The following is a 24883-nucleotide window of genomic DNA, read 5'->3' on the forward strand; positions in this document are numbered from 1 at the left end:
TAAGATTTTGAAATCTCCTTCATATTAGTTAAAACCATGGAAGAGATATCTTCGGCTACAAAATGCTTCTCCTCCCCTTTGTATGTTACAACGATGCTAGGCTTATTGCCAACCCGTGAAATGACCTTGAAAGGCCATAATTTCGCATTGTTATTCTGTTAATGGTGTTGTGTATCCATGGTAACCTACATATCTTACTTCCATTATTCAACACATAGTCCAATCCAGAATCATACAATGCTAGTCAGCGAGATGTTAGAGTTTGGGGAAAATATATCCTTGCCTTGTGAAGGTCTCTGTACATCCAAACTGCCACTAGCCCCCAGCCAATGGCGGGACACCAATTATTTTAGAAAAAAATGTTATTCTGGCCAGTTGTCGCTGCATCAACAACGTGTTGCAATCCTTCCAACCATCTTCTTCCAAGTGAAATCTCTCACAAAATATCAATTGAACTCCCAGGAAAATGTTGAACACGATAAAGTAAAAATACTTTCTAGAGAAAACTCTCATTGCATGCCTTTTTGAAGGAACCCCTTCAGCCTTGGAGAGAATCATGATAATTGTGAGCAAGAAAGCCAGAAAGAAGAGCAGAGAAAGCTGAGGCAAGTAAGCTTCAAGGATGCTTTTAGGTTCTTTTTTATCCACAACCGATTTTAGAAAAGGTAGAAGTTTTCTTAGATTATCAAGGGTTGTAAGTGCAGAGATAAAGGTGATGGGAATCATGTAGAAAATAATAGCTTGAAACACAAAAATGTATACAATATTGTTTTGAATAATCCTCTCCTAGAAGGGCATGGCAAGGTTTTTCCACAGTATTTGACGAGGCTTAGGAGTAGCCATTACAGTCCATCTATATGCGAACTGTGAATGCTGACAACCTGTGCGTTATCATCTTTGCACACCTCTTGGGGATCATCATCAACTATCGTAGCCTTATGATTTACTTTGTACTCATCATCTAACTCAACAATCTCACTAAGTGACGACAGACATTTTGTAGCCATTTACAACTCTCCTTCATTCAGAACCCTTGTACCAACCTGTTGGGATGAATCTATGTTAGCTTCATCTTCAAAAGGTACGACTTTTCCCAATTCTTCTTGGGAGGTTTGGTCGTGGTCTTCATCTTTAATCTCTGTTTCCTGGTCCTTGACTACATTTTCATCTTTGGACTTGCTATTCCTTTTTCCATTTACTGCCTTTGATGACATCGATGCTTCTATGTGCTCTGTCATCTTTGCAAAGGTTTTGTCATAATCCTCAATTTTTTGGGCAAACAGTTCTTCTTGACTTGGAAGCATTTTTCCCTTGTTATAATCTGCCCTTTAAATCCAACAGTTGTCTAAGAACATGCTTTGATACCACTGTAATAACCCCACTCAGAAAATTTCTCAGTCTACAGTGAAATTATAGGTTTATAATGAAAATTTCAGTGATGACTTTCTTCGAACAATTTGATTGAATAATGTTGTAGGTGAAATATACCTTATGGTGTTAAATGCAAGTATATTACGAAGCATGTATAAAGGGACCAACCTCAAACCAACTGCTGATATTTCATTTCATAGACCATAAATTGATAACAACAGTGAAATTACTCATATCACAAACTATAATAGATATTACAAACCATTATCTTGCAAGAAATAAATGCATGACAAATTACAAGAGGAACCTAGTATATATTGGTCTCCATAGAGATTATAATGCTGCTTTGTTAAGAAATTCCTCTCACACGTGATGCATAGATATACTATCACATGTGTAGGCCTATAGTTTAGTCTTTAGTTATTGTTATACGACCAGACGAACAAGTAATAGCTAGTACGAACCACCTAGGATGATGCTACCTCAAGCTTGCAGCCAACACAATTCCAAAAACAACATAACATGCCCAAGTAAAGAGAAAGGCAATGCTCCAACTCAAAGGTAACAACCACAAACAATTTCTGATAAACAATGACTTCTAGATGAGAAATACACCCTTCAAACAATGATACACTCACCCTTGGCTGCTAAAAAAATTGTCCCCACCATATTCACACGTTCACACTGGTTTAACAAAGGCTATGGCTCGAAAACAAGGTAACTCGACCTTAGATAGTTCCAAAACTCGTCCCAATAAGAATATAATGGAAGCCCCCTTCTTCACAAGGGATTTGACCCTGAAAACTGAGGGAACTTGACCAGATTTTGTTGCAAAGTGTTGGGTCTCAACCTTTACCCAACTTTGCCAGTGTACAACTAGGAAACTTGGTCTGGGAGTCAAGCAATGTATAAAATATGATGCAATCTCCTTCTCACTTGTTCTTTAAACAAATTGATTTCCCAGAGGCTAGGAAAATCGCTGGCCTAATGGGTCTTCTTCAACCTGAAAGAAATAGACAAGAGATACCAAACAAGATCTTAAAATCAATTGATAAAACTCGAGTACCTTAATATTATTTGAAAATCTTGTTTTCCATTGAAGCTCAATGGTGAAATCTAAATGATTTCATTCTCAAAGCCAAACTAGGGTGTCTAGTTTTAACACTGAAGTCTGTCATGGCGGCTAAGGTTCCAAAACCCTAAACTTCTCATTCAAACTCTCTCTAAAAAATCAAATGCACGAGTGAATAATAAAAGACCCGCTCATTTCCCTTTTTTATAACTCACTTATCTTTTCTCTCCAATTAAAAATTTAAAATCACTTTTCCTTTTTTTATTTAATAGACTTTTATAAACTAATTAAAGTCACTTTTAATGCCGTAAAATGTTTAATTTGCTTCTGTGGTCACACTAACCACCTAAAGACCCTTTTTATCATCATGCCATGTAGATATTTTCGTCTCGATTCCAACAAGCTATTACACTAAGGTGTTTCTTCAAGTGATCAACTCAAAACAACATTTTAAACATAATTAATTAAAACATGTCTATTAATAACATCATTTTACGAAAATCGTCGTAATGCAACGAAACCAAGAATAAATCATGCATAATTGATCTCAATGATGAAATAAAGTAAGAGATCGTAGTCAAGCCCATAAAACTCCTTTAAAACCCTTCGAGCAATCCCACTCCTATAACTAAAATGATACAAGCTCTAGAAAACCTTCCTAACCACCTCACTAAATAATCCAAAATATGAAAACATTATATTTTAGAGAAAACTTTCTTAAAACTTCATAGGTGGAAAAGAAAATAGCAAAATTTTCCAAATAATAAAAAGTGAAACATTAATATTTCACAATCAATACAATACATTTTTAAGAAATAATAAAATTTAAAGAAATGATAAATTATATGGAACACTTAAATTATTTTTAATTTTTTCGGATGAATCAGAAATTTATATATTTTGAATATTAAATTCTTAAAATTATCTAAAACCTTAAAACAAAATATTTATAAACAATAACTTCACCAATCTTAAAATTAACCTGAACAATAACTTCACAAATCTTAAAATTAACCAAAACTTTAATACAAAGTATTATGGAAAACTAATATTTCCACTAAAATACCACTCTTAACTCTGAGTTACGACATGATTCCAGCCAAAATTTACCAAGAAAGTGAAAGAGTTTTAATGCTGTTTATCCCATGGAAAATGCACAAAGAGGACCAGAATAAAAGGTATTCAGATAGAATATACTCACTATATATATCATATTTCTGCCGGGATGTCGCTCCAGAGCTTCCATGGAATAGGCACATGGAATATCCTCTTTTCTTTATGTCATATTTACGCGGGGATTTCGTTCCCTAGCTTCAATGGAATAGTTGCATGCTGTATATTCGGTGTCTGACCAGCAGGCGTGCAAGAGAAGTGATATATACATCCACCTCCAACGACAAGAATATATTGTGTAGATAGGTTGTGGTTCGGTGTCCGAGCAGCAGGCGTGCCAGGGCAGTGATATATACATACAATTACAACAGCAAAATAGCCATAGGATGCCCATAAGAGATGTGGTTGCCAAGAGGCATAGCTGCTTATCGTAGTTCTACAGCCTCAATTAAATTCATGAAAAGCCGACTGAGACTAAGTGCGACCCGGGCATTTTCAGAGGTGCCCAGAAGTACAAGCAGAGACAATGAGGCCACAAGCGCGGTCGTGGGCGTGGCCACTGAGAAGAAACCTGAAATCGTTGTCCAATCTCCTCCCCCTCCCAACAGCTCAATGCTGTACCCCGCCGCTGCCGTTTCTGCCGCGCTGCTTTCGGTGACTGCTGCCACGGTACTTGTATTGAGGGAGGATGAGACCAAGGCCAAATTACAGCAACAAATACATGATTCACTCAATAGACTGGAAGGGATAAAGGATAAAATCTCAGAGAGCTCCAAATCCATGTATCATCGGTGCATAGACACGGGAGTGGCAGCCACGGTGCTTTTCAAGTTTCTGAAGTCCATGCTCTCATCTGCCAACGAAGAGGCCAAAGTGGGGCTGAAGATGAGAGTGGCGGCGTTGCTGGCGGATCTCTCGGGCGCCAATGAGAGCAGGAGGAGAGCCATCGTCAATGCAGGCGGAGGGGCAGTCGTTGATTGGCTACTGGAGACGCTCTCCTCCTCCAATTCGACTCCCCCCATAACACAGGCAGAAGCAGCGAGGGCTCTGTCCTATTTGATCTCCGACGCCGCCACCTGCGAATCCGTGCTCGCTCGACCACAAGCGATCCCTCATCTATTCCGTTTTATTTACTCTCTTCGCCCCCACTCTGCCAAACAAGTAAGTATGGCCAAAATAACAAGACCTCAATTCTATTATCTAGGGTTTGGAATTACATCGGAGTTCTCCTCTAGCTTAAACCAAAACGGCTAATTTCAATAACAGTTGAAACAAGAGCAAAAATTTAGATAGTTGGGGATGTTTCATACCCCTTTCAAATACCCCTAGGGACATATTTTTCCCCTCAGGGCCGTTCGCATGGGCAAGCGGGCCCTCTGAAACGGTTGGAAACAAGAGAAAACATTTAGATAGGTGCTGGTACGATTGGGCCCAGGTGCTGGTACGACTTTGGAGGAATAGATATTCTCATCCACACCTTCTTAGCAGAGAGGATCTTCCTAGTGTGTTATATGACCACAATGTTATGTAATAATACCCCAAACTGGGGAAGGGTGCTCAACCATATGGGACCAGGGGCCGGACTTGTGCAACTTTGGTTGAATAGAAATCCTCATCCTTGACTTCTTAGCAGAAGGGATCTTCCTGGAGTGTTGTAAGGGCACTGCATTACATAATAATAACCCCAAATTGGGAAGGGCAAGCTAGTAGTTGGATCCAGGTGTGCAGGTCCTGTGTGACTTTAGTGGACTAAATCTCCTCATCTGCAGCTTCGTAGCAGAAGGGATTTTCCTAGATTGTTTAAGCCCACTATGTTACATAATCATATTCCCAGATTGGGTAAGTGCATGCTTGCTGCACAGTGATAATTGGAAGCACATTGTCAAAAAGAAGCAAGAAAAATTGGGAATTCAATGTACACGTCTTGTTCTAGATTATGGCTATCTTACTGGATAATATGCAGCTTACAACTGTGACATCTTATTGCTCAAGCTTACATGGGAGGACGTTGTCTCCATGTACCCTATTTTTTACATGGCCAAGTTCAAAGTCAACATCAGCTTCAACCATTTCTAGAATATACCTACAGTATAAATTGATATATCAGTGCACTTGGTCTGTTATTCTGGAACATAGAATTTCAGCATTTCTCTTCATTTGAAAAGCCTTTGTGTGCATCCATTGTACAACCAACCAAAATTAAAATTACTCGTTATAAAATGCATCTAACGAACTTTGTAGGATTTTGATTTAATGTCAACTCAGAGTCTGAAATATCCCCAATGTTGCAACTAATGCAAGTACTGAAAACATCACAACATGAATCGTTGCAACTGGTCTGTCTCTCTGACCATGTATAAAGAAAACCAGCCTCTAATTATATTAGATATTATTCATGTTTTGCCATTTCAATTGCATGTTTGTGTGCTGTTTTAAGCATCTAATTTGAAAATATTTGAACTTTTCATCCTGCGCTTATTCTCTTTGTAATTTTTTATCCTGAAAACAGCAAAAGAGGATAAAGGCACTGCATGACAGTGGGGAGGTTTTAAAAGGCAAAAGCATGCTTGTTGCTGCCATCATGGATATTATTACGTCCAGTTGTGATAATCCCAATATGAAAGTATTCAGGCCAAGGCTTCCTCCATGTGCAGACTTAAGGGACATAGGTGAAGCTCTTCAGGTCATTGAGGAGGGCGGGCTAGAGTTAGATGAGTCACATGACAGTGATGATGATGATGACAGCGGGAAAGGGATGCGTGGTATTGGAATTAGAGTACTTGGAGACACAGCTGTTATTGGATTATTGGGATTAAAGGATATCTTTGGGCCAGATTTTTTGATTCCAGAACATTCAAATATCTTGATGTTACCACATTTACATGCTGCCCGAAGTTATTTCTCAAATAACAACCTGCAATACTATAGTGTTATTAGAAATTTATCTGGAAAAGGAGGCAATGCCTATGTTTCTGATACTATGAATGCTAAAAGGCAAGTTGCTTCAAATGAAAACTTTGAATATCCTGGACTCTGGGATGACTTGCAAAGTAGACATGTTGCAGTGCCATTGGCAGCATGGGCACTTGCTAGTTGGGCGTCGGCATCATCTTCTAATAGATCGAAGATTGCAGAACTAGACAGGGACGGACATGCTGTTATGACTGCTATAATGGCACCTGAGCGAACTGTGAAATGGCATGGGGCTTTGATAACTCAACTTCTTTTGGAGGACAAAAGTTTGCCTGTGATCGACTCTGTAGCTGAATGGAGTTCATCTCTTCTTGGTATGGCAGTTCAAGCTTGTAAATCTCAGGACATCCCACTTGCATATGTTGCACTTTGTGCCTTTTTTGTGTCTATTGAAAGAAGCAGTAATGCACAAAAAGTGATAATGGAAAAAGGCCTTCACTTGATGAGGGAAATTGCAAAGCAGACACAGAAAGATCAGGAAATCCAAGAAGTTCTAGCCAAGGCATTGGAAGTGTTGTCAACAAGAGGAACATGCCTTTCTCTTGATGAAAGTAAAAGATGGTCTGGAATTCTTTTACGTTGGATTTTTGGAAGACTTTCAGCAGAGGGCACAAAATCCTCAGGCACAAAAGTCATTGCATGTATTCTTGAGGACCATGGACCAGGCACTATTACCATTTCTCAAGCATGGCTGACACTACTATTGACTGATCTCATTGGCCTTAGTAAGGCTGCATCCACAAAGGGGATCGGCGCCTCATCAAAGTCCAAGGAAGTCAAGGCTGGTAGCACTGTGCAGGTTTATTTATCTGTTCATTTACTTATTGACATGCATATTTTATATCAAAGCAAGTGTTTATGTTGTTAGGAATGGTATACAGACTTTATTTCACCGTCAAAGATGTTTTAAACGCCTTTCAGACATGAAAATAATATGAAGTCTACAGTTCTATGTCTGATTACTGTGTTTTAATATGGTATTTGTTTCTCTATTGGAAAGAACGTAAGAAAAACAGAAGAGAAATGAACGTGACTTGCTCAGACTTGTGAGTTTAATTTAAATAATAGTAGCCATGTTCCAGGATTTTTTTTAATGGTGGTTCACGGACACTGGCTGGCTGCTACATCCACGGGAAAATCCGGGCAGATCAACCCCGAAGCGAATCAAATCCCGCTGGCCAAACTAGCAGGGCCTAACCCCAAGGGTGTCGAGGAGAATTGACCTTGTGACCTCCCGATCGGCGATGTACTTAACAACAGGAACTCAACCAGTTGAGCTAACCATTGGGGCTTCCAGGAAAAAATTGTCAGAAACCAAAAGAAAATCATAAAATATAATTCATGCAATGCATCTGAAGGGAAAGATACGGACACTGGTAGAGATATGGATAGGGATCTGATACGGGCTCAAAATTTTTGAAGTGTGTATATGATTTGGTATTTTTTAAAAACTATAAACAGACGCACATCTATATATCAAATTTACCATAGGCATATACATATCACATATATGGATATTGCGTGTTACGACAAAAGTCGGTGTTGGAAAAAAATTAAAATGGAATATTGGAGCATTCACCTCACATATAGGAAAAACATGCAATTTTTTTCCACAGAAAATAAAAATGAAAATGGATAGATAAAATTAAGGATTTCAGGCTATAAGGTTATAACTCATCTGAAAATGAAATAATGGTCATTCTTCATCAACACAATATATGTCGTAGAGGATGAGAGATTAATAAAATTAGAATCGTAAGTGTTTCTCCTGTTGCAGCATGAGATGTAAAGTGAATTCTGTAAGGCTGTTCTAAGTTCTCAAGCAGTATCTCAACTTTTTCCTGTAGCAGGCTGCAGCAGTGTTTTGAACATTGAAAGTTGTTTTGGCTGATCTCTGTTTTTAAAAAGCCGAGAGCTATATCTTGATCCAGATTATGTTGAGGACAAAATGAAGATAGCAATAACATGGGAAATAACACAGATTTTGCAAAGAGCACTGTGCAGCCGTGAAATTCAAACTCTATTGATGAATGAAATAATGACATCACTATAACATGCAAAACAATACAAACTGACTAAAATTGTTGTAGCTTACCTCTGAGTAGAGATGTGTCAGGTACACTTATTTACAAAAAGCTGATGAGAGCATGCTGAGACTGCCTCTTAACATAAAGTCTAAAACCCTAAGGGGTAAAAGCCCTAACCCTAGGAGATGAGGTGGCAAAAGGAATGTGGGCCCTAAGTAGTCTATTTGATACATTAACCTCTTGGGGCTGCAACTTTTGCATATTAACTCTGTTTGGGGTATTTCTTGGGCTTTTACAAAGTATGTTGCCAGCTATATGTGTTCTGTTAATTTCTCTAACCCCAGCAACCTGGCTAATTATTTCCTAGCATATTCCTTGCTGTAAATTACTTTTACACAGATATACTGAATAGAAAGCTTAACTGAGATTTCAACATTTAAATAACAGATAACAGCAGAAGCAAATATTAACCAATCTCATTCACATGCACACAAAATTTACTTCTCTTCAAATCTGTTGATTCATTAATGATAATCTTCAGCATACAACTGTTCCCTTAATGGCATAATGGCCCTCGAAGAAAAATACAAATACAACAACACCTGGAGAGATTCCAGATGATCAAACTCTTTACAGATCTGTCCTTTGGTCTTGCTTGGGTGATCTGGATCCTTCTTCCTTGTTGCCTCTTGCACCCTTCTTCAAACCCTACACACATGGATGAATGTCCTCCACCCAATCATTAAGATCCCACTATCTCACTGTTTTGTTTTCAAGACGTGTCTTCTCCCTTAGCCCAGTTTTCCTTTTATCAGTTTGAGTTATTGACTAAATTCACAACCCTAATCTTCAAAGTGATTGACGGTTGAGATTATGTTTCAACATTGCTTGAGACCAACGGTTGAGATTCATCTAATTCACTATTGCAAATAACTTTTGCATTCTAAAAGATTAACTCACTTATCTTATGAAAGTCAATCCCTTTGATAATTAAAGTATTTGCTATGATTAAAAGGTAATTAGGTGACTTCTGCATGTCTAGACTCTTAGACCTGTGTAGAAGAAATTGCCCGAGCTACAAATGTCAACATGTTTGGCTGGCATGACAATCCAAGATTGATAGGCCATCTTAGTTGCTGAAAATGCATGGGAAGTGCCTGAAAAACGTGTTGGAAGCTAAGCGATTCAAAATCACTGTAATATTGACAAGGTGTATGATCATTTTTGTTGAAAAATATGGTAGCCATGGTTGGTATTTTCATCTTGAAAAATAAATGGAAATTTAAACTTTTAAATTTGCTCCCAAATTTATTAGGTCGGCTGGGCCCCTAAGAGGCACCCATTCAACCCCCACTAGAAGGCTATATAAAAGAGATCATTTCTCCTCATTTTGATACATTGAACTTGGTATCATGCATCTATGATCCAGCGAAATTACAGGAGGGCTAAAATTTTAGGAGGCCGAAAGTTTAGGAAGGGCCAGAATTTCAGGGACCTGGATTTTGACATGGCACTTCATCATGATTTTGGTTACTGGTTTGGTTATTATTCTGCTATTGTTATTTATGATGTATAGATGAATCTGGAAACTCTTTCCCTCCCTCTCATAAGGAAGAATTTGTTGGAAATACTGGGGGGGGGTGAATCAATATTTCTTTTTAATTGTTCTAATTATTACCAAAAGCATATATATATATATATAAAACACAGAAATCAACAGCTGGAATTATTGCTTTTATTGAACACAACACAATGCAATGAAATAAATACAATATAAGTATATATCTGATTGTGATTAGTTGCCAAGCTCCAACTTGGACTTCAATGAGGCTCCAACCTCCAAAGCACCAACTCTGTTTTGCAGTGGTTCTGCACTTAAGAGCACTTACCCCTAAGGACTTCAATCTTGTTTAGTTCTGAGGCTCCAACCTCTTGGGCTCCAACCCAACCTTGGTATAAACTTGTATGCTGCTAATCTCTGTTCAGTTGAGGTTCTCCTTCACTCCTACTCTCCTGCCTCTGCTGCTTCTGCTGCCTCTACTGCCTCTGTTGCTTCTATTGCCTCTACTGCCTCTGCTACCTCACCCTCTGGTTCTTCACCACAACAACAACAACTCCAATTCTCTGTTTTTACTATTTTATTCATTCTCATACCTCTATCTATTCGTTTTTGCTTACACTGCCTCTTACTTCCTCCTTGGTCGCTGTGGCTTCCTCTGTGCTGTGCAAGTTCACTGACTTTTTGGGGTCATGTAGATTCATTATATAGGTCCAAACGATCCACGGAGAACACATCTTACCGGTTTACCTTAACAGAGCTCCTTCAGGCAATGATTGCGGGCATACACAAATTTCTTTCAGTTAAACGAAGATGTTTTGCCCCGGTCGCAATCAAAATCGCCATGATTCACCCCTTTCAACTGATGTTCAACCTTCTGAACCATCAGAACAACCATCGTAAGCTTTTCGGCTTAAAACACCCTGCGCAAGCCAAAAATTCAATTACATAGAGAATATGAGAAAAACAGTCAAATAGACTAAAAGGTGGACTTGAGGAAATATTACAATTGCATCTATTCCTGTATCGGGTCCATAGTGAAATCGCAATTGGCGCTTTAGACTTCCGGAGGTCCTTTATACATCAAGACCATGGCATCGCTGATGGCCGACGGCCGATCCACCACTCTATTCCGAAATGCTGATGCAATAATCGCTGTCGGCGATCGCAATGGTCCAGTGGACATATTGTAACACCGCTCTTGAAGTGCCGATGCGATATGAGGTGCTGGACCTGATACAACTCAACGCTCCCGTTCATAAACAATTCAGGTCCGCTTTCCGCCTCCGATAGTGTATTTGCCTATGTACATGCCTTGGCCTCTGTTTGCGCCTCCGATAGTGTTAAACACATATATGCATGGTTTTTTGCTGTCGATGGGTAAATACATAAGTTTGAGGCATATCGCCGCTCCCGATAGTGTAATGTGCCATAGATGCATAGTTTGCCCGCCGATAGTGTTAAGCCTATATATATGGGCTTTCTCTCCGCTGATAGTGTTAAGGCATGCATACATGGGTTTTACATGCCCGATGGCTCCCGATAACTCTGTCTGCTTCCTCTGTGGCTTCGATGGCTCTGTTTGCTGTTAAACACATGCAGATAAGCTCTCCGATGGCTCTGTTTCTTTGTTTCTTTCGTTTGCTCTGTGTGCTCCTCGTCTTTGGCATATATATATGACATATACATATGTGACTCTGTTTGCTCCTCTTGGCTCCTCTGATAGCTCTGTTTGCTCCTCGAATATTGCCATAATGGCAATCTGTGTCCAACAATCTCCCCCTTTGTTATTGATGGCAATATTCTTCTGCTCTCCCCCTTTGACATCAATGGCAAAGGAATGCATATGGACTCCCACTGTCACACTGCTCCCCCTGTCCTGCTACATCTTTATGAATGAACTTGAGTGATGATAAAGAAAGAACCCCCATCTTTTGACGCAGATATTCGAATGCTTCTTGAGGAAGAGGTTTTGTGAAAATATCAGCTATCTACTCCTTAGTATTGATATATACCAGGACGATGTTTTGTTCAGCTACTTGCTCACGGAGGAAATGATACTTGATTGGTATCAGTTTGGTTCTTGAGAGCATCACTGGATTTTTGCTGAGACTGATAGCACTTGTGTTGTCACAATAGACGGTAATCGATTGATCTGTACATATGTGGACATCTTTTAGAGCTTCCTTCATCCATAGTATCTGAGTACAACAGTTTGCTACAACAATATACTTGGCTTCGGCTGTGGATAATGATATGGATGACTGTTTTTTGCTAAGCCAGGATACTAAACAGTCTCCTAGGAAGAACACATTTCCACTAATACTTTTCCGATCATCTATACTTCCAGCCCAATCGGCATCGGCGTATGCAGTTACAGTCATTGTTGAGCTCTTTGGGTACCAAAGACCGAAATGATTAGTTCCTTTCAGATATCTGAGAATCCTTTTTACAGCTAATAAATGGGATTGTTTGGGAGCAGATTGAAATCTTCCCACCATTCCTACTGCCTGCATTATGTCTGGTCTTGTAGCTGTTAAGTATAGAAGGGCTCCAATTATTGACCTGTAATGAGTTGCATCTACTAGAGGGGAGTCATCATCTTTGCTCAATTTGCAGTTTGTGGTCATAGGTGTGCTCATGGGTGCACAGTCCTCCATTCCATATTTTTTGAGCATGTCTTTTAGATATTTGGTTTGAGATATACACAATCCTGCTCTGGTTTGAGATACTTGAAGTCCAAGGAAGTGAGACAGCTCTCCTATCATTGACATCTCAAACTCTTTTGACATGTTTTGAGAAAATTCATGACTCATTTCATCATTATTATGAGCAAAAATCAAATCATCGACGTAAACAATAGTAAATAGTAACTTACCTTCATCTCTCTTTATGTATAGATTACTTCCAGCCACTCCCTTTTTGAAGCCTTGTTGTTGTAGATAGTGATCCAATCTTGCATACCAAGCTCTAGGAGCTTGTTTCAACCCATATAAAGCCTTTTTCAACTTACAGACTAAGTCCTTTCCTTCTGTTAGATCAAACCCTTCTGGTTGCTCCATGTAGACTTCTTCTTTGAGTTCCCCATTTAGAAATGCTGATTTCACGTCCATTTGATAGATTTTGAATTCCTTTGAGCAAGCAAAAGCCAAGAACATCCTGATAGTTTCCATACGGGCTACTGGTGCAAATGTCTCTTTAAAGTCAATTCCTTCAATTTGTGAATAGCCTTTGTACTATGTAGACAAGCCTTGCCTTGTTTCTGATAACCTGTCCTTCTTCATTCATTTTATTTTTGAACACCCATTTGTTTCCTATTATGTTTTTGTCCTTTGGACGAGGTACCAGCGCCCATGTCTTGTTCTTCTCAATTTGGGACATTTCTTCTTCTATGGCTTTTACCCAATGAGGATCCTTACTTGCTTCTGCAAATGTTTCTGGTTTTGTCATAAATAGAAGAGCAATAACATTTCTCTTTGGTGTAATGGTCACCTTTCTTCGGGTTTGCATCCCTTCATCTCTGTTGCCAATAATTTGCTCTTCTGGATGATATTTCTGGATAAACTCCATCTTTGAAGGGGTATGAGGTGGTTCTTTCTCCTCTTCTTCTTCCTCATCTATTTCTTCTTCTTCAGGTTCTTCTTCTTTAGGTCCTTCTTCTTCTTCAATGAAAAGATCATCTTCATATTCTTCAATTTCTTTTTCTGGAAGTCCTTCATCAACCTTTACATCAATGCTTTCCACTATTTTCTTCAGTCGAAAATTGTAGCACTTGTAAGCCTTGCTCCGTGTAGAGTATCCAAGAAATATCCCTTCATCAACCCGAGAATCAAACTTTCCTGGTGAGCCATCATTGATTTTTATGAAGCACTTGCTTCCAAAGATCTTGAAGTACTTTATTGAAGCTGGTCTTCCTTTCCATAACTCATAAGGTGTTTTTTCATAGTTTGGTCTCAATTGAGTTTGATTTAACGTATAGACAATTGTCCCTACTGCTTCTCTCCAGAACTTCGGCTGCAAGTCTGCTGCTAGTAACATTGTTCTTGCCATTTCTTGGATTGTTCAGTTTCTTCTTTCAACTACCCCATTTTGCTGAGGCGTTCTGGCAACAGAGAATTCCCTTTTAATTCCATGAATATTACTGAACTTTCTAAATTCGTTTGATGTGAATTCTCCCCCTTTGTTTGTTTTGAGGCACTTAATTTTTGAATCTTTTTCATTTTCTACAAGGGCTTTTAGATTCTTAAAACACTCAAAAGTTTTATATTTATACTTTATAAAATATATCCACATAATTCTAGTATAGTCATCAACAAATAACACAAAGTACCTTTCTCCTTGGAGTGCCTGATTTCTAGTTGGGCCACACACATTAGCATGAATGATCTCCAAGGGCTTCGATGTAGAGAGCTCCTTTGTCTTGTGGCTGGTTCTGGTTTGCTTTCCATGTTGACATGGACCACATACTCCTTGATTTGGTTTGAACAGCATTGGGATGTCTCGTACAGCTTTGATCTTGCTGATATTGATCAGATTTTCGAAGCTTGTATGTCCAAGTCGCTTGTGCCACAACCAACTTTCATCTGTTTGACTCAGGTAGCATTTATTTTCTTGAATCTTGTTCAGAACGTAAATGTTGTCTGGTGTTCTCACCCCTTTTGCCACAAGTTTGCCTGATGTAGAGTTCCTTATTTCACAGTCTTTGGTGTTGAAGACAACCTTATGTCCTTGATGACAGATTTGGCTGACACTCAGGAGGTTGTGTTTGAGTCCGTCAACTAGCAAAGCATCTTGAGCTTTTCCTTTTCCATTGATCAGAGTAACAGTTCCTTTTCCTGCAATTCTGCTAGATTCGCTTCCAAAGGACACATTCCCTTTCTTTTTGCTCAGCGAGACAAACTTCCTTTTGTCTCCTGTCATGTGTCTGGAGCACCCACTATCCACAAACCAATGGTTTCCATTATTTTGAGCATATAGGGCCAGGCCGCATTTATCCATGTTGGAGTTCTTACTACTCGACTTTCTTCCTTTGAGTGGGCAGTCTTGTTCATAGTGTCCATTATTGTAGTAGAAAGAGCAAATTAGATCAAATTTGGTCAAGGGACCAAATGAATTGAAGGTTTTGATTTGTCCTTGCCTTTTGGGGGCATTTGAATTGATTATTCGGTCCTTTAGCTTTGGCGTTTCACTTCTGTGAGCCATGCAATGTCTGGCTTGATGACCGAAGTTTTTACAGTGAAAACAGTGTCCAAGAAAGATGGTTTTGTACCTGTTGAAGCAGCCACGGTTTGAGTCGATTTCCTTCCTGGGAATTACTCCTCCCTCATTCTTTGGATTTGAGATGGGCCCTTGGTGGAGTACAGGTTTGTATTTGTTGTAGTGTCCATGATTCGACTCCACGTTCTTCTTTGGAATAATTCTCTCTTCATTCTTTGGATCTGGAATGGGCTTTTGATAACATACTTTTTCTTCTTTTGGATTGCAGGAAAGTGCATCGACATAGCTTTTCGCACTGTTCTTAGTGCTTGAGGATTCTCCTTTGAAACCTATTCCAGACTTGTCATGTTGGGGTTTTTGACTTTTTAGAATAGTCTCAAGTATTTGAGAGCTTTTCCAGCCCTTTTAATTTGCTCCAACTCCTTTCTCAGAGACACTATTTCTGCCTCGCATTCTTCACAAGTCTCTTCTTTTTCTTTTAGCTTTGCTTCCAAGAGATCTTCTCTCCTTCTTGTTTCCTCGTTTTCCACTTTGAGAGAAATGAATTTATTTCGTAGTTTCTCATTTTTTTCAATGGCACTAATTAACAGTTCATCTACATTTCCTTCCAGCCCTGAGTCATCATCATTTGTGAATGTCGTGAATAATGTTTCTTGGCTTTTATCATGGTCACTTTCCTCATTTGATTTCTTTTTGATGACCATAAACTCATCCTCATCAACCTCATCTTGCTTAGAGAAGAAGTTCTTCTTATTGAACCCTTTCTTTTTGTGTGCCATTCTTTTAGACTTTCCTTCATCATCACTATCATGTTTATGAGGACATTTTGATGCATAATGACCTATTTTTCCACACTTAAAACAAATAAGAGGGTGCTTGCCTTTAAGCTTAGATCCTTTCTTTAGCTTTTGTACAAATTGAGCCAATTCGGATTCCACATCGGACTCATCACTATAGTCATTCCTTTCTTTCCCCTTCTTTAACTTTGAAGCCTTGAATGCTGCATCTTTGGAGCTTGGGCTGCCTTTCCTCATCTCATAGGCAGTGAGGATTCCATGGAGTTCATCCATCTTGAGGGTATCTAGATCCTTTGCTTCTTCTATGGCGCTTATTTTGGAGTCAAATTTGTCTGGAAGAGATCTTAATACTTTTTGAACAATGGTACTTTCTTCAATTTTTTCGCCCAATCCTTTAAGGGAGTTGACCACTTCAACTACTCGGAGAAGGTATGTTGCTATATCTTCTTCATCTTCCATCCCCAGGCTTTTAAATTGTCTTTTGAGTTTGAAGCTTTGCCTTCTTGGCCTTTGAGTCTCCATCGTATAAGCCAACTAGCTTGTCCCACATTTCTTTGCCAAAGTCACAGTTCATGACTTTTGTGAACTCAGAGTCAGTGATTCCACTAGTGATGGAGTTTAAGGCCTTTACATTTGCAATGTAGGCTTTCCTCTCGTCTTGATCCGTTGGAAGAGTGGTAAGCATATGATACTCATTTTGAACAAAATGCCAGACTTCTGGTCCAAGGGACATTAAGTAGTAGGTCATCCTCTTTTTCCAGAAACCAAAGTTAGTGCCATCGAACAGAGGAGGTCTTCCTGATGCTTCGTGATTTCTCATCATGGCTGCGGGTCCTTCTTCAAGCTGTTAGGCTAGTATGAAGAAGCCTGCTCTGATACCAATTGTTGGAAACACTGAGAGGGAGGGTGAATCAATATTTCTTTTTAATTGTTCTAGTTATTACCAAAAGCATATATATATATATATAGAACACAGAAATCAACAGTTGGAATTAATGCTTTTATTGAACACAACACAGTGCAATGAAATAAATACAAGTATATATCTGATTGTGATTAGTTGCCAAGCTCCAACTTGGACTTCAGTGAGGCTCCAACCTCTAGAGCACCAACTCTGTTTTGTAGTGGTTCTGCGCTTAGGAGCACCTACCCCCAAGGACTTCAGTCTTGTTCAGTTTTGAGGCTCCAACTTCTTGGGCTCCAACCCAACCTTGGTATAAACTGGTATGCTGCTAATCTCTGTTCAGCTGAGGTTCTCCTTCACTCTTACTCTCTTGCCTCTGCTGCTTCTGTTGCCTCTGCTGCTTCTGCTGCCTCTACTGCCTCTGCTGCTTTTACTACCTCTACTGCCTCTCCTGCTTCTGCTACCTCACCCTCTGGTTCTTCACCACAACAACAACAACTCCAGTTCTCTGTTTTTACTGTTTTATTCATTCCCATACCTCTGTCTATTCGTTTCCGCTTGCATTGCCTCTTAGGCTTCCTCCTTGGTCGCTGCGGCTTCCTCTGTGTTGTGCAAGTTCACTGACTTTCTGGGGACACGTAGATTCATTATACAGGTCCAAACGATCCACGGAGAACACATCTTCTCGGTTTACCTTAACAGTGCTCCTTTAGGCAATGATTGCGGGCATACATAGAGTTCTTTCAGTTAAACGAAGATGTTTTGTCCCGGTCGCAATCATAATCGCCATGATTCACCCCTTTCAACTGATGTTAAGCCTTCTGAACCATCGGAACAACCATCATAAGCCTTTCGGCTTAAAACACCTTGCGCAAGCCAAAAATTCCATTACACAGAGAATATGAGGAAAAAAATCAAATAGACTAAAAGGCGGACTTGAGGAAATATTACAATCGCACCTATTCTTGTATCGGGTCCATAGTGAAATCGCAATCGACGCTTTAGACTTCCGGAGGTCCTATATACATCAAAACCATGGCATCGTCGATGGCCGACAGTCGATCCACCACTCTGCTCCGAAATGCCGATGTGATAATCGCTATCGGCGATCGCAATGGTCCACTGGACATATTGTAACGCCGCTCCCGAAGTGCCGATGCGATATGAGGTGCTGGACCCGATACAACTCAACGCTCCCGTTCATAAACAATTTAGGTCCGCTTTCCACCTTCGATAGTGTATTTGCCTATGTACATGCCTTGGCCTCCATTTGTGCCTCCGATAGTGTTAAACACATATATGCATGGTTTTTTGCTGCTGATGGGTAAATACATAAGTTTGAGGCATATCGCTGCTCCCGATAGTGTAATGTGCCATAGATGCATAGTTTTCCCGTCGATAGTGTTAAGCCTATATATATATGGGCTTTCTCTCCACTGATGGTGTTAAGGCATGCATACATGTGTTTTACAAGCCCGATTATATATATATATATATATATATATATATATGAGTTCTGCTCCTGATGGCTCCCGATAACTCTGTCTGCTTCCTCTGTGGCTCCAATGGCTCTGTTTGCTGTTAAACGCATGCATATAAGCTCTTTGATGGCTCTGTTTCTCTGTTTCCTTCGTCTGCTCTGTGTGCTCCTCTTCTTTGGCATATATATATGACATATACATATGTGGCTCTGTCTGCTCCTCGTGGCTCCTCCGAAAGCTCTGTTTGCTCCTCGAATATTGCCATAATGAAAATCTGTGTCCAACAGAATTTTCTGGGTTTTCCCTTTGTGGGTTTTGCCTTGGATGTGTGCTTAATTTCTGCGTCTCTTGTCTTATTGTTTCGTGGTTACTTTACTGCTCTTTCATGTTTATCAGTTGATGTTTTTTTTTTTAATCTTCGTTTACTTGTATCACTGCCTAAATGATATTGAATTTAATGCTATGTGAAAATTAATGTTTAATTGATCATTGAAGTAGTTATCAGGTGAAGAAAAACTTAATTCTAGCAGGTACCCTAGAAAATCAACATGGTATCAGAGCCATGGTTTGATGAGAAGTTCAACGAGCAGTTGAGATATGGTTCGAAATTCTGACGCTGTGACATGATATGCGAATTTCTTGAGGCATGGAAAAATCTTTGTGACATGGTATCCAAAATGCTCCGAATTACCTCAGTTCAAATTGCTATGGTTCTGTGGATGGTGATCGGGATCTTTGAGGTTTATAAAAGGAATCGGAAGTCTGCTCAAGCTTGTATGAGGTTCTATGAACATTATGTCTTTGATCCGAGGAGATTTGAATTGGTACCTCTTAACTGTGTAAGCTCACGCGTCTCTGTGGTTGATCTTAGTAAGATGATCCGATTCAAATATGATTTATCATCGAAATGCTGTGAAGAAAGGCTCAAGTTCTGAGTTTGATCCCTCTATCCAAAGGCCGAAGTTTGTGGTATTCTTTTTTAATAATCTTATCTGCTCTCTCGTACAAGGTTATCTCAAGGAAACATGTCCAAAATATAGAAGTTTGGTGAATACAAGACAACAACAATTATAAGGATAAGGTTGCGTCTACCTCTGTATTCTATCCCGAGCTGTAGATTACCCTTTGTACAATTGATCTAGGTATCTGAGGATCCAAACTTCTTAAGGCATTAATTCTTTGTGGTATGCAAGCTTCTGTTGTATGAAAGATTTTGTCATATATGAGCATCTCTGTGGCATTCATTGAGCTATGATTAAGGAGGAAAACTAAGGCACCTGTAGTTCTGTGCGGATCTAAGGTTCAAATATGTGTTGTTCCAAGGCTTCAACAACAATGAGCATATTATTCTCATGTATTATCATAGGTCTAAGGCTCAATCAAGTTCGAGACCCCTCATGAAATGAAGGTACTTTTTGAAGCGTCAAGTCCTTACATACAAACTCTTTGAGATTCACAAGTTCTGAAGAGTCATGTGTTATCTTTGAAATGCCATAAAAAAGTCAAGGACCCTGGAAGGATATTAATCTAAGCCCTCTAACCTGATAATTAATAAAATCCACCAAATCTAAAGAAGACTGCTCAATTTGATGTTCTTTTTATATATAAAGGAAGGACGAAATCCTATGAAAGTAGGCCGACATCTGCAAGGAAACTAACCTGTCTGATCTATATAAGTTATTACCTTTATGAGGAGATCAAAATCTGAGGTATGTTAAAATGATTAAAGGCTTAGACTTCCATCTAATTTTTCCTTTATGGTTTGTTCTATCCATTGGAGCAATCACAGTGATGAATGTCAAGATGCAAGTGTTAAATAAGATCTGGAAGGTCTATGATTGTATGTTTGAAGGCAGGCCTCCCGACCCCGAAGGTATGACTTTTCATTGGTATAGTTGAGTAATCTTCCTTGTCATGGGCACTTTTGGGAATGGATTGGTGGGGGTATTCGACGAAAAGAGTGGGATAGGTCTGTACTCTCGTTTCCATTGCTCGATTTTGTGGTTAGCCTTGTATCGTAGTCCCGTGGGATCTCTTTTATATGAGAAATCCCGATTTTGGTTGCGTGGTCCTGCTCCCCGACACCATATATATCACTCCTTTCCACTTATTTTAGCCCCATTCATCTGTTTTCCCACCCAGGTCCACATGTGTTCATTGGGTCCACATAGGATTAGCCTCCCACTCCCCTTGGCTACACCTTGGGTCAGGCTTGGAACGATGCCCAGAGGTTGATGCAGCCTAAAAGAAAAGAAAATGCATAATTTGGCCACTCTCAACAGGAAATGTACCACAAAATACAAAAGATGGTCGAGACATATAAATTTAGCACATGGGAAAAAGCCAAGCATGAGCTCTACCCCTTAGCCATGGCCATCACCCTGGTTCCTATGGGCCTTAGATGAGTCCCCTCCATCATTAAGGAACCCATGATTGTCCCAACCCTTGGTGGGCGATGAATTGCCCCCCTTAAGGGTGAATCCATTGCTATATATTACACAACATGCTCAATCAAAAGCAAAAGGCGTATGAAGGGTGGAAAAACAAAGGTCGGGGTAACTCATGTACCACGATTTGCTCCCTCCTACACTCATATACCTAGGTATGGGATTCCCTTATTATAGCTACCTTTGTACCATGACATGTGGTTTGGATGATTCCCTTGACCCCCACTTTGTTCAATCACCATATTGTTTGCCACCTACCACTTGGGGGATGTACCATGGACATGTCACCCCCTTTAAAGGTTGAAAATACCTAATAAGGTCCTTAATTAACCCCCTTATTGAGCTTGGAGACACTTGTACATGCCAAAGCCCACTATGGAAGGGCATGCCACCATGAAGTGCTCCATTGGTTCCATGACTTGTAAGTTCCTTTACTTTATTATTCTAATGATTTGTTGTATTGGAGGGCAAGGGGACACATTGGATCTTATGCAGGATTGCAAGTGGGTGTCCATTTGGGGCTCGGTCTCCCTATACAGGGTCCTAATCCACCAGAGGGCCACATTGGCACTTGTAGGGTGAGCATTGAGAGCCATGGGCCTCCACTATGGTAGAGAGTACTTCATGGATCTCCAACGCCACTCATTGATTGCTTGTGTTCCACCTTTTGGATGAGGATAATGCACCTGGTTCACCATGCCCAACCAGCTCCACACTTGCACCATACACTTGGCAGATGATTCGATGTCCAAATGAGGGCTCATGTCATCATCCCATCCCTTACAGATGGTTTACAAAGATTTTTGATCCACTTGGAGACCCATGAGGATGTCCTTGTGCCCTTACACACACCTGGACCACCACAAGGATTTGCTTGGAAAACAAGGGGCCAACCCCTTGTCCATTATGTTTGAGGTCCATTCTCACATCTTGGTATCCTCTAGACTTCATTAGGCCTCCTCAAAAGCCCAACGAATCACTTTATTGATCATTTTGTGAGAGGCTTATTCTTTTGTTATTGAGCTATCTTGGTAGGCTTGTCACCAAGAGATGTTATTATTGCACATTATTTTATTATTTGAGGTTCAATTATGCCAAATTAGGAAAATCAAACTCATTAGTGATTGTATAAATACAAGTGAGGTGATTCACTTTGATGATCATCACTTGGATTGGATTAGTATCTCTTATGATATTTTTGCATTTTCTGCTGGGATGAATTTTTGGAGCTTTTCTTGATGCACTATGATGTTTGGATTTCGTTATTGTCTTTGGAGTTTCTCTAATGCGAAGTTGATAAATGGATATACTCTCTCTCTTGTAAGTCGAAATTTTGATGTTATTCTTGTTATCTTACTGATTAACTTCATGCATGTTGTTATCGTTATTCTTGTATGGGTTATATGTAATGTGAAATTCTTCTGGGACCTTGAATAAGTGACTAAATGCATGCGTTGACCTTTGAGGGATTGAGCAAATGTTCCTATAGGCACCTCGTAGGTTAAAAACCTAAAAACTTTGTCTCTTTCGCAAATTTGAAGTATAAATCTCTATTGATCTAGTTGTTGCCCTTGGAGAGGCTAGCAAAGATCAATTAGGGCTCCTTAGCTCACAAAATTTCATGATCTATGTGTATCTTGACTCCATTAAGCCCAAGCAATAAGGCACTGATCCTCGTATCCCTTTGGTGGTCAAAATAACATTTCTTTTCTTCATTTCTTCCAATTCTAGGCCTAACCCCAGAAGGTCTCCTAGGGCATCACACGAAATCATTTGTAGCCATCCAAAACCCTTGAAAATTGGTCCACTACTGCGTTGTAGTTTTCTTAATAGGTCCTCCAAATTTCAAGCAATTCCGACGATGGAATCTCGAGATATAACAAGCCCTAGCCAGAAGACCATTTCTTGGCCTAGGTTGATTTTGGGTTAGTGGCCTCATTAGGATCATTGCATCTAAATCTCAAAATAAAATTTGTCCTTTGATCCTCTTCTCTTCCCTAATTAGGTCAAGCCCCTCCTTGGTTGATCAATTCCACTTTCTTGACCTAATTTTGGGTCCTCTTGGTCCCACAACTTTACAACTTCAACTCCACAAAGATCACATAAACACCAAGTCTCCATAAGGATTTCTAGGCCTAGGAATCATCTTTATAAGATACATTCCCAAACCCAAACCTCGAGAATCGTTTTAGCCCTTCCTAAAGAGCCTATGACCTTGCTTTCCAAGCAAGAAAGCCACACAATTGAGTCTCTCTTACGAATAGGCCTTGGGAATCACCCTTTATCCTCTCATTGACACATCCATTATTGTTATTCGTCTTATACCGGGTCTCCTCCCATCGGTGAAAGTTCGTAAAGAGTAGGGAGCCTTAGCTGAGGTGACAATGGGCTATCGCTCCACTATTGCCCTTGACCTAGTAGTTGCCCTATAGGATCCCCTCTTAAGATCCCTGCTAGTTTGAGTGCTAACAGTAGCCGTGGTCAGTATTTTCATCTTGAAAAATAAATGGAAATTTAAATTTTTAAATTTGCCTCCAAATTTATTAGGACGGTTGGGTCCCTAAGGGGCACCCATTTGACCCCCACTTTTAGGCTATATAAAGGAGATCATTTCTCCTCATTTTGACACATTGAACTTGGTCTCGTGCATCCCTATTCCAACGAAATTATAGTAGGGCCGAAATTATAGGAGCTTGAAATTCTAGGGAGGGCCGAAATTTCAGGGACTTGGATTTTGACATTGCACTTCATCATGATTTTGGTTATTATTCTACTATTGTTATTTATGATGTATAGATGAATCTGGAAACTCTCTCTCTCTCTCATAAGGAAGAATTTTATGGGTTTTCCCCTTGTGGGTTTTGCCCTGGCTGTGTTCCAATTTTTGTGTCTCGTCTTATTATTTCGTGGTTACTTTACTGCTCTTTCATGTTTAATAGTAGATGTTTTTCTTCTGTATAATTGCCTAAATGATATTGAATTTAATGCTATGTGAAAACTAATGTTTAATTGATCATTAAGTAGTTATCAGGTGAAGAAAAACTTAATTCTAGTAGGTACCCTAAAAAATCAATAATTTTTGATTTGAGTGGCAGATTGAGGTGGCCACCTATATCCACTTGGATTAGTTGCCCCATTTTACATCAACATCAATAAAGAGTTCACATCCACATCATTAAGAAGTCTATATCATTAATGTGTCCACATCATTAAGAAGTTTATATCATTAACGAGTCCACATCATCACCAAATCATAATTGAGTCCATATTATCAACAAGGAATTAGGGTTGGGTTCATTAGACTTAGATTTTCTTCTCCAAACCCAACCTAGGGTTTTACAAATCATAAAGAAACACAAGATACTCATCTTTTTGAGATTGCGACAGCTCCTTCTTGATCTTTGGCCTCCTAGTATCCAGCCTGCAAAACAACCTCATCATCAAGATGTCAAAGGTGAAGTAATTAATTTCACAAGCCCTAGGCTCACATTTCCAACCCCTTTTGATATGACAGGGTTTGCAATATGATTAGCTAGGATTTTGACAAACAAGCCCTAGATTCATCCTCCAATCTTGTCCAACCTCATCAATCTTGAATTTCCAATATTAACATTATGAAAGGTTAGTCCTAGGGGCTTAGCCCACAAATTACATAAAAAAAAAACTTTCAATTTTCCAGACCCTAAAATTGTAGACTTATCTTAATTCCTTAGCAATAAAGGACCCTTGACATCCTTGCATCTATTATTTTCAATATCAACAGTTCTATGGTTTTAGAAACCCAAAAACATTCAAGACTTCATACTTCCAAACCCTTGTTGTAACCTTATCAAGTCTCAACCTTTTAGGATAATGTATTTTGCTCATAATTTGATCAACCTATCAACCTCTTGATATGACATAACACACACACACACACACAT

At 39.5% G+C, this 24883-nt stretch overlaps 1 protein-coding gene across 4 annotated transcripts in view; it reads left to right on the top strand.

Moving 5' to 3' along the window:
* Positions 1 to 3641: 3641 nt before the first annotated feature.
* The window catches only part of LOC149243012 (alpha/beta-Hydrolases superfamily protein), a 135517-nt gene continuing 114275 nt past the window's right edge, over positions 3642 to 24883 (top strand). For 3 of the 4 annotated variants that reach the window (XR_016246679.1, XR_016246680.1, XM_089374400.1), the window contains exons 1-2: positions 3642 to 4717; positions 6066 to 7328. Coding sequence is in view for 1 of the 4 variants with exons in the window: in XM_089374400.1 (XP_089230526.1) it covers positions 3956 to 4717; positions 6066 to 7328 (2025 nt within the window). In the remaining 3 variants the exon portion in view is untranslated. The remainder of the gene's footprint in view (positions 4718 to 6065; positions 7329 to 24883) is intronic. The other variant, XR_016246681.1, reaches the window with a different exon arrangement.

Source organism: Pinus tabuliformis, chromosome 8 (genome assembly GCF_031772625.1).
Source record: "Pinus tabuliformis cultivar Carrire ecotype Pingquan chromosome 8, CPIR1, whole genome shotgun sequence".
NCBI lineage: Eukaryota > Viridiplantae > Streptophyta > Pinopsida > Pinales > Pinaceae > Pinus > Pinus tabuliformis.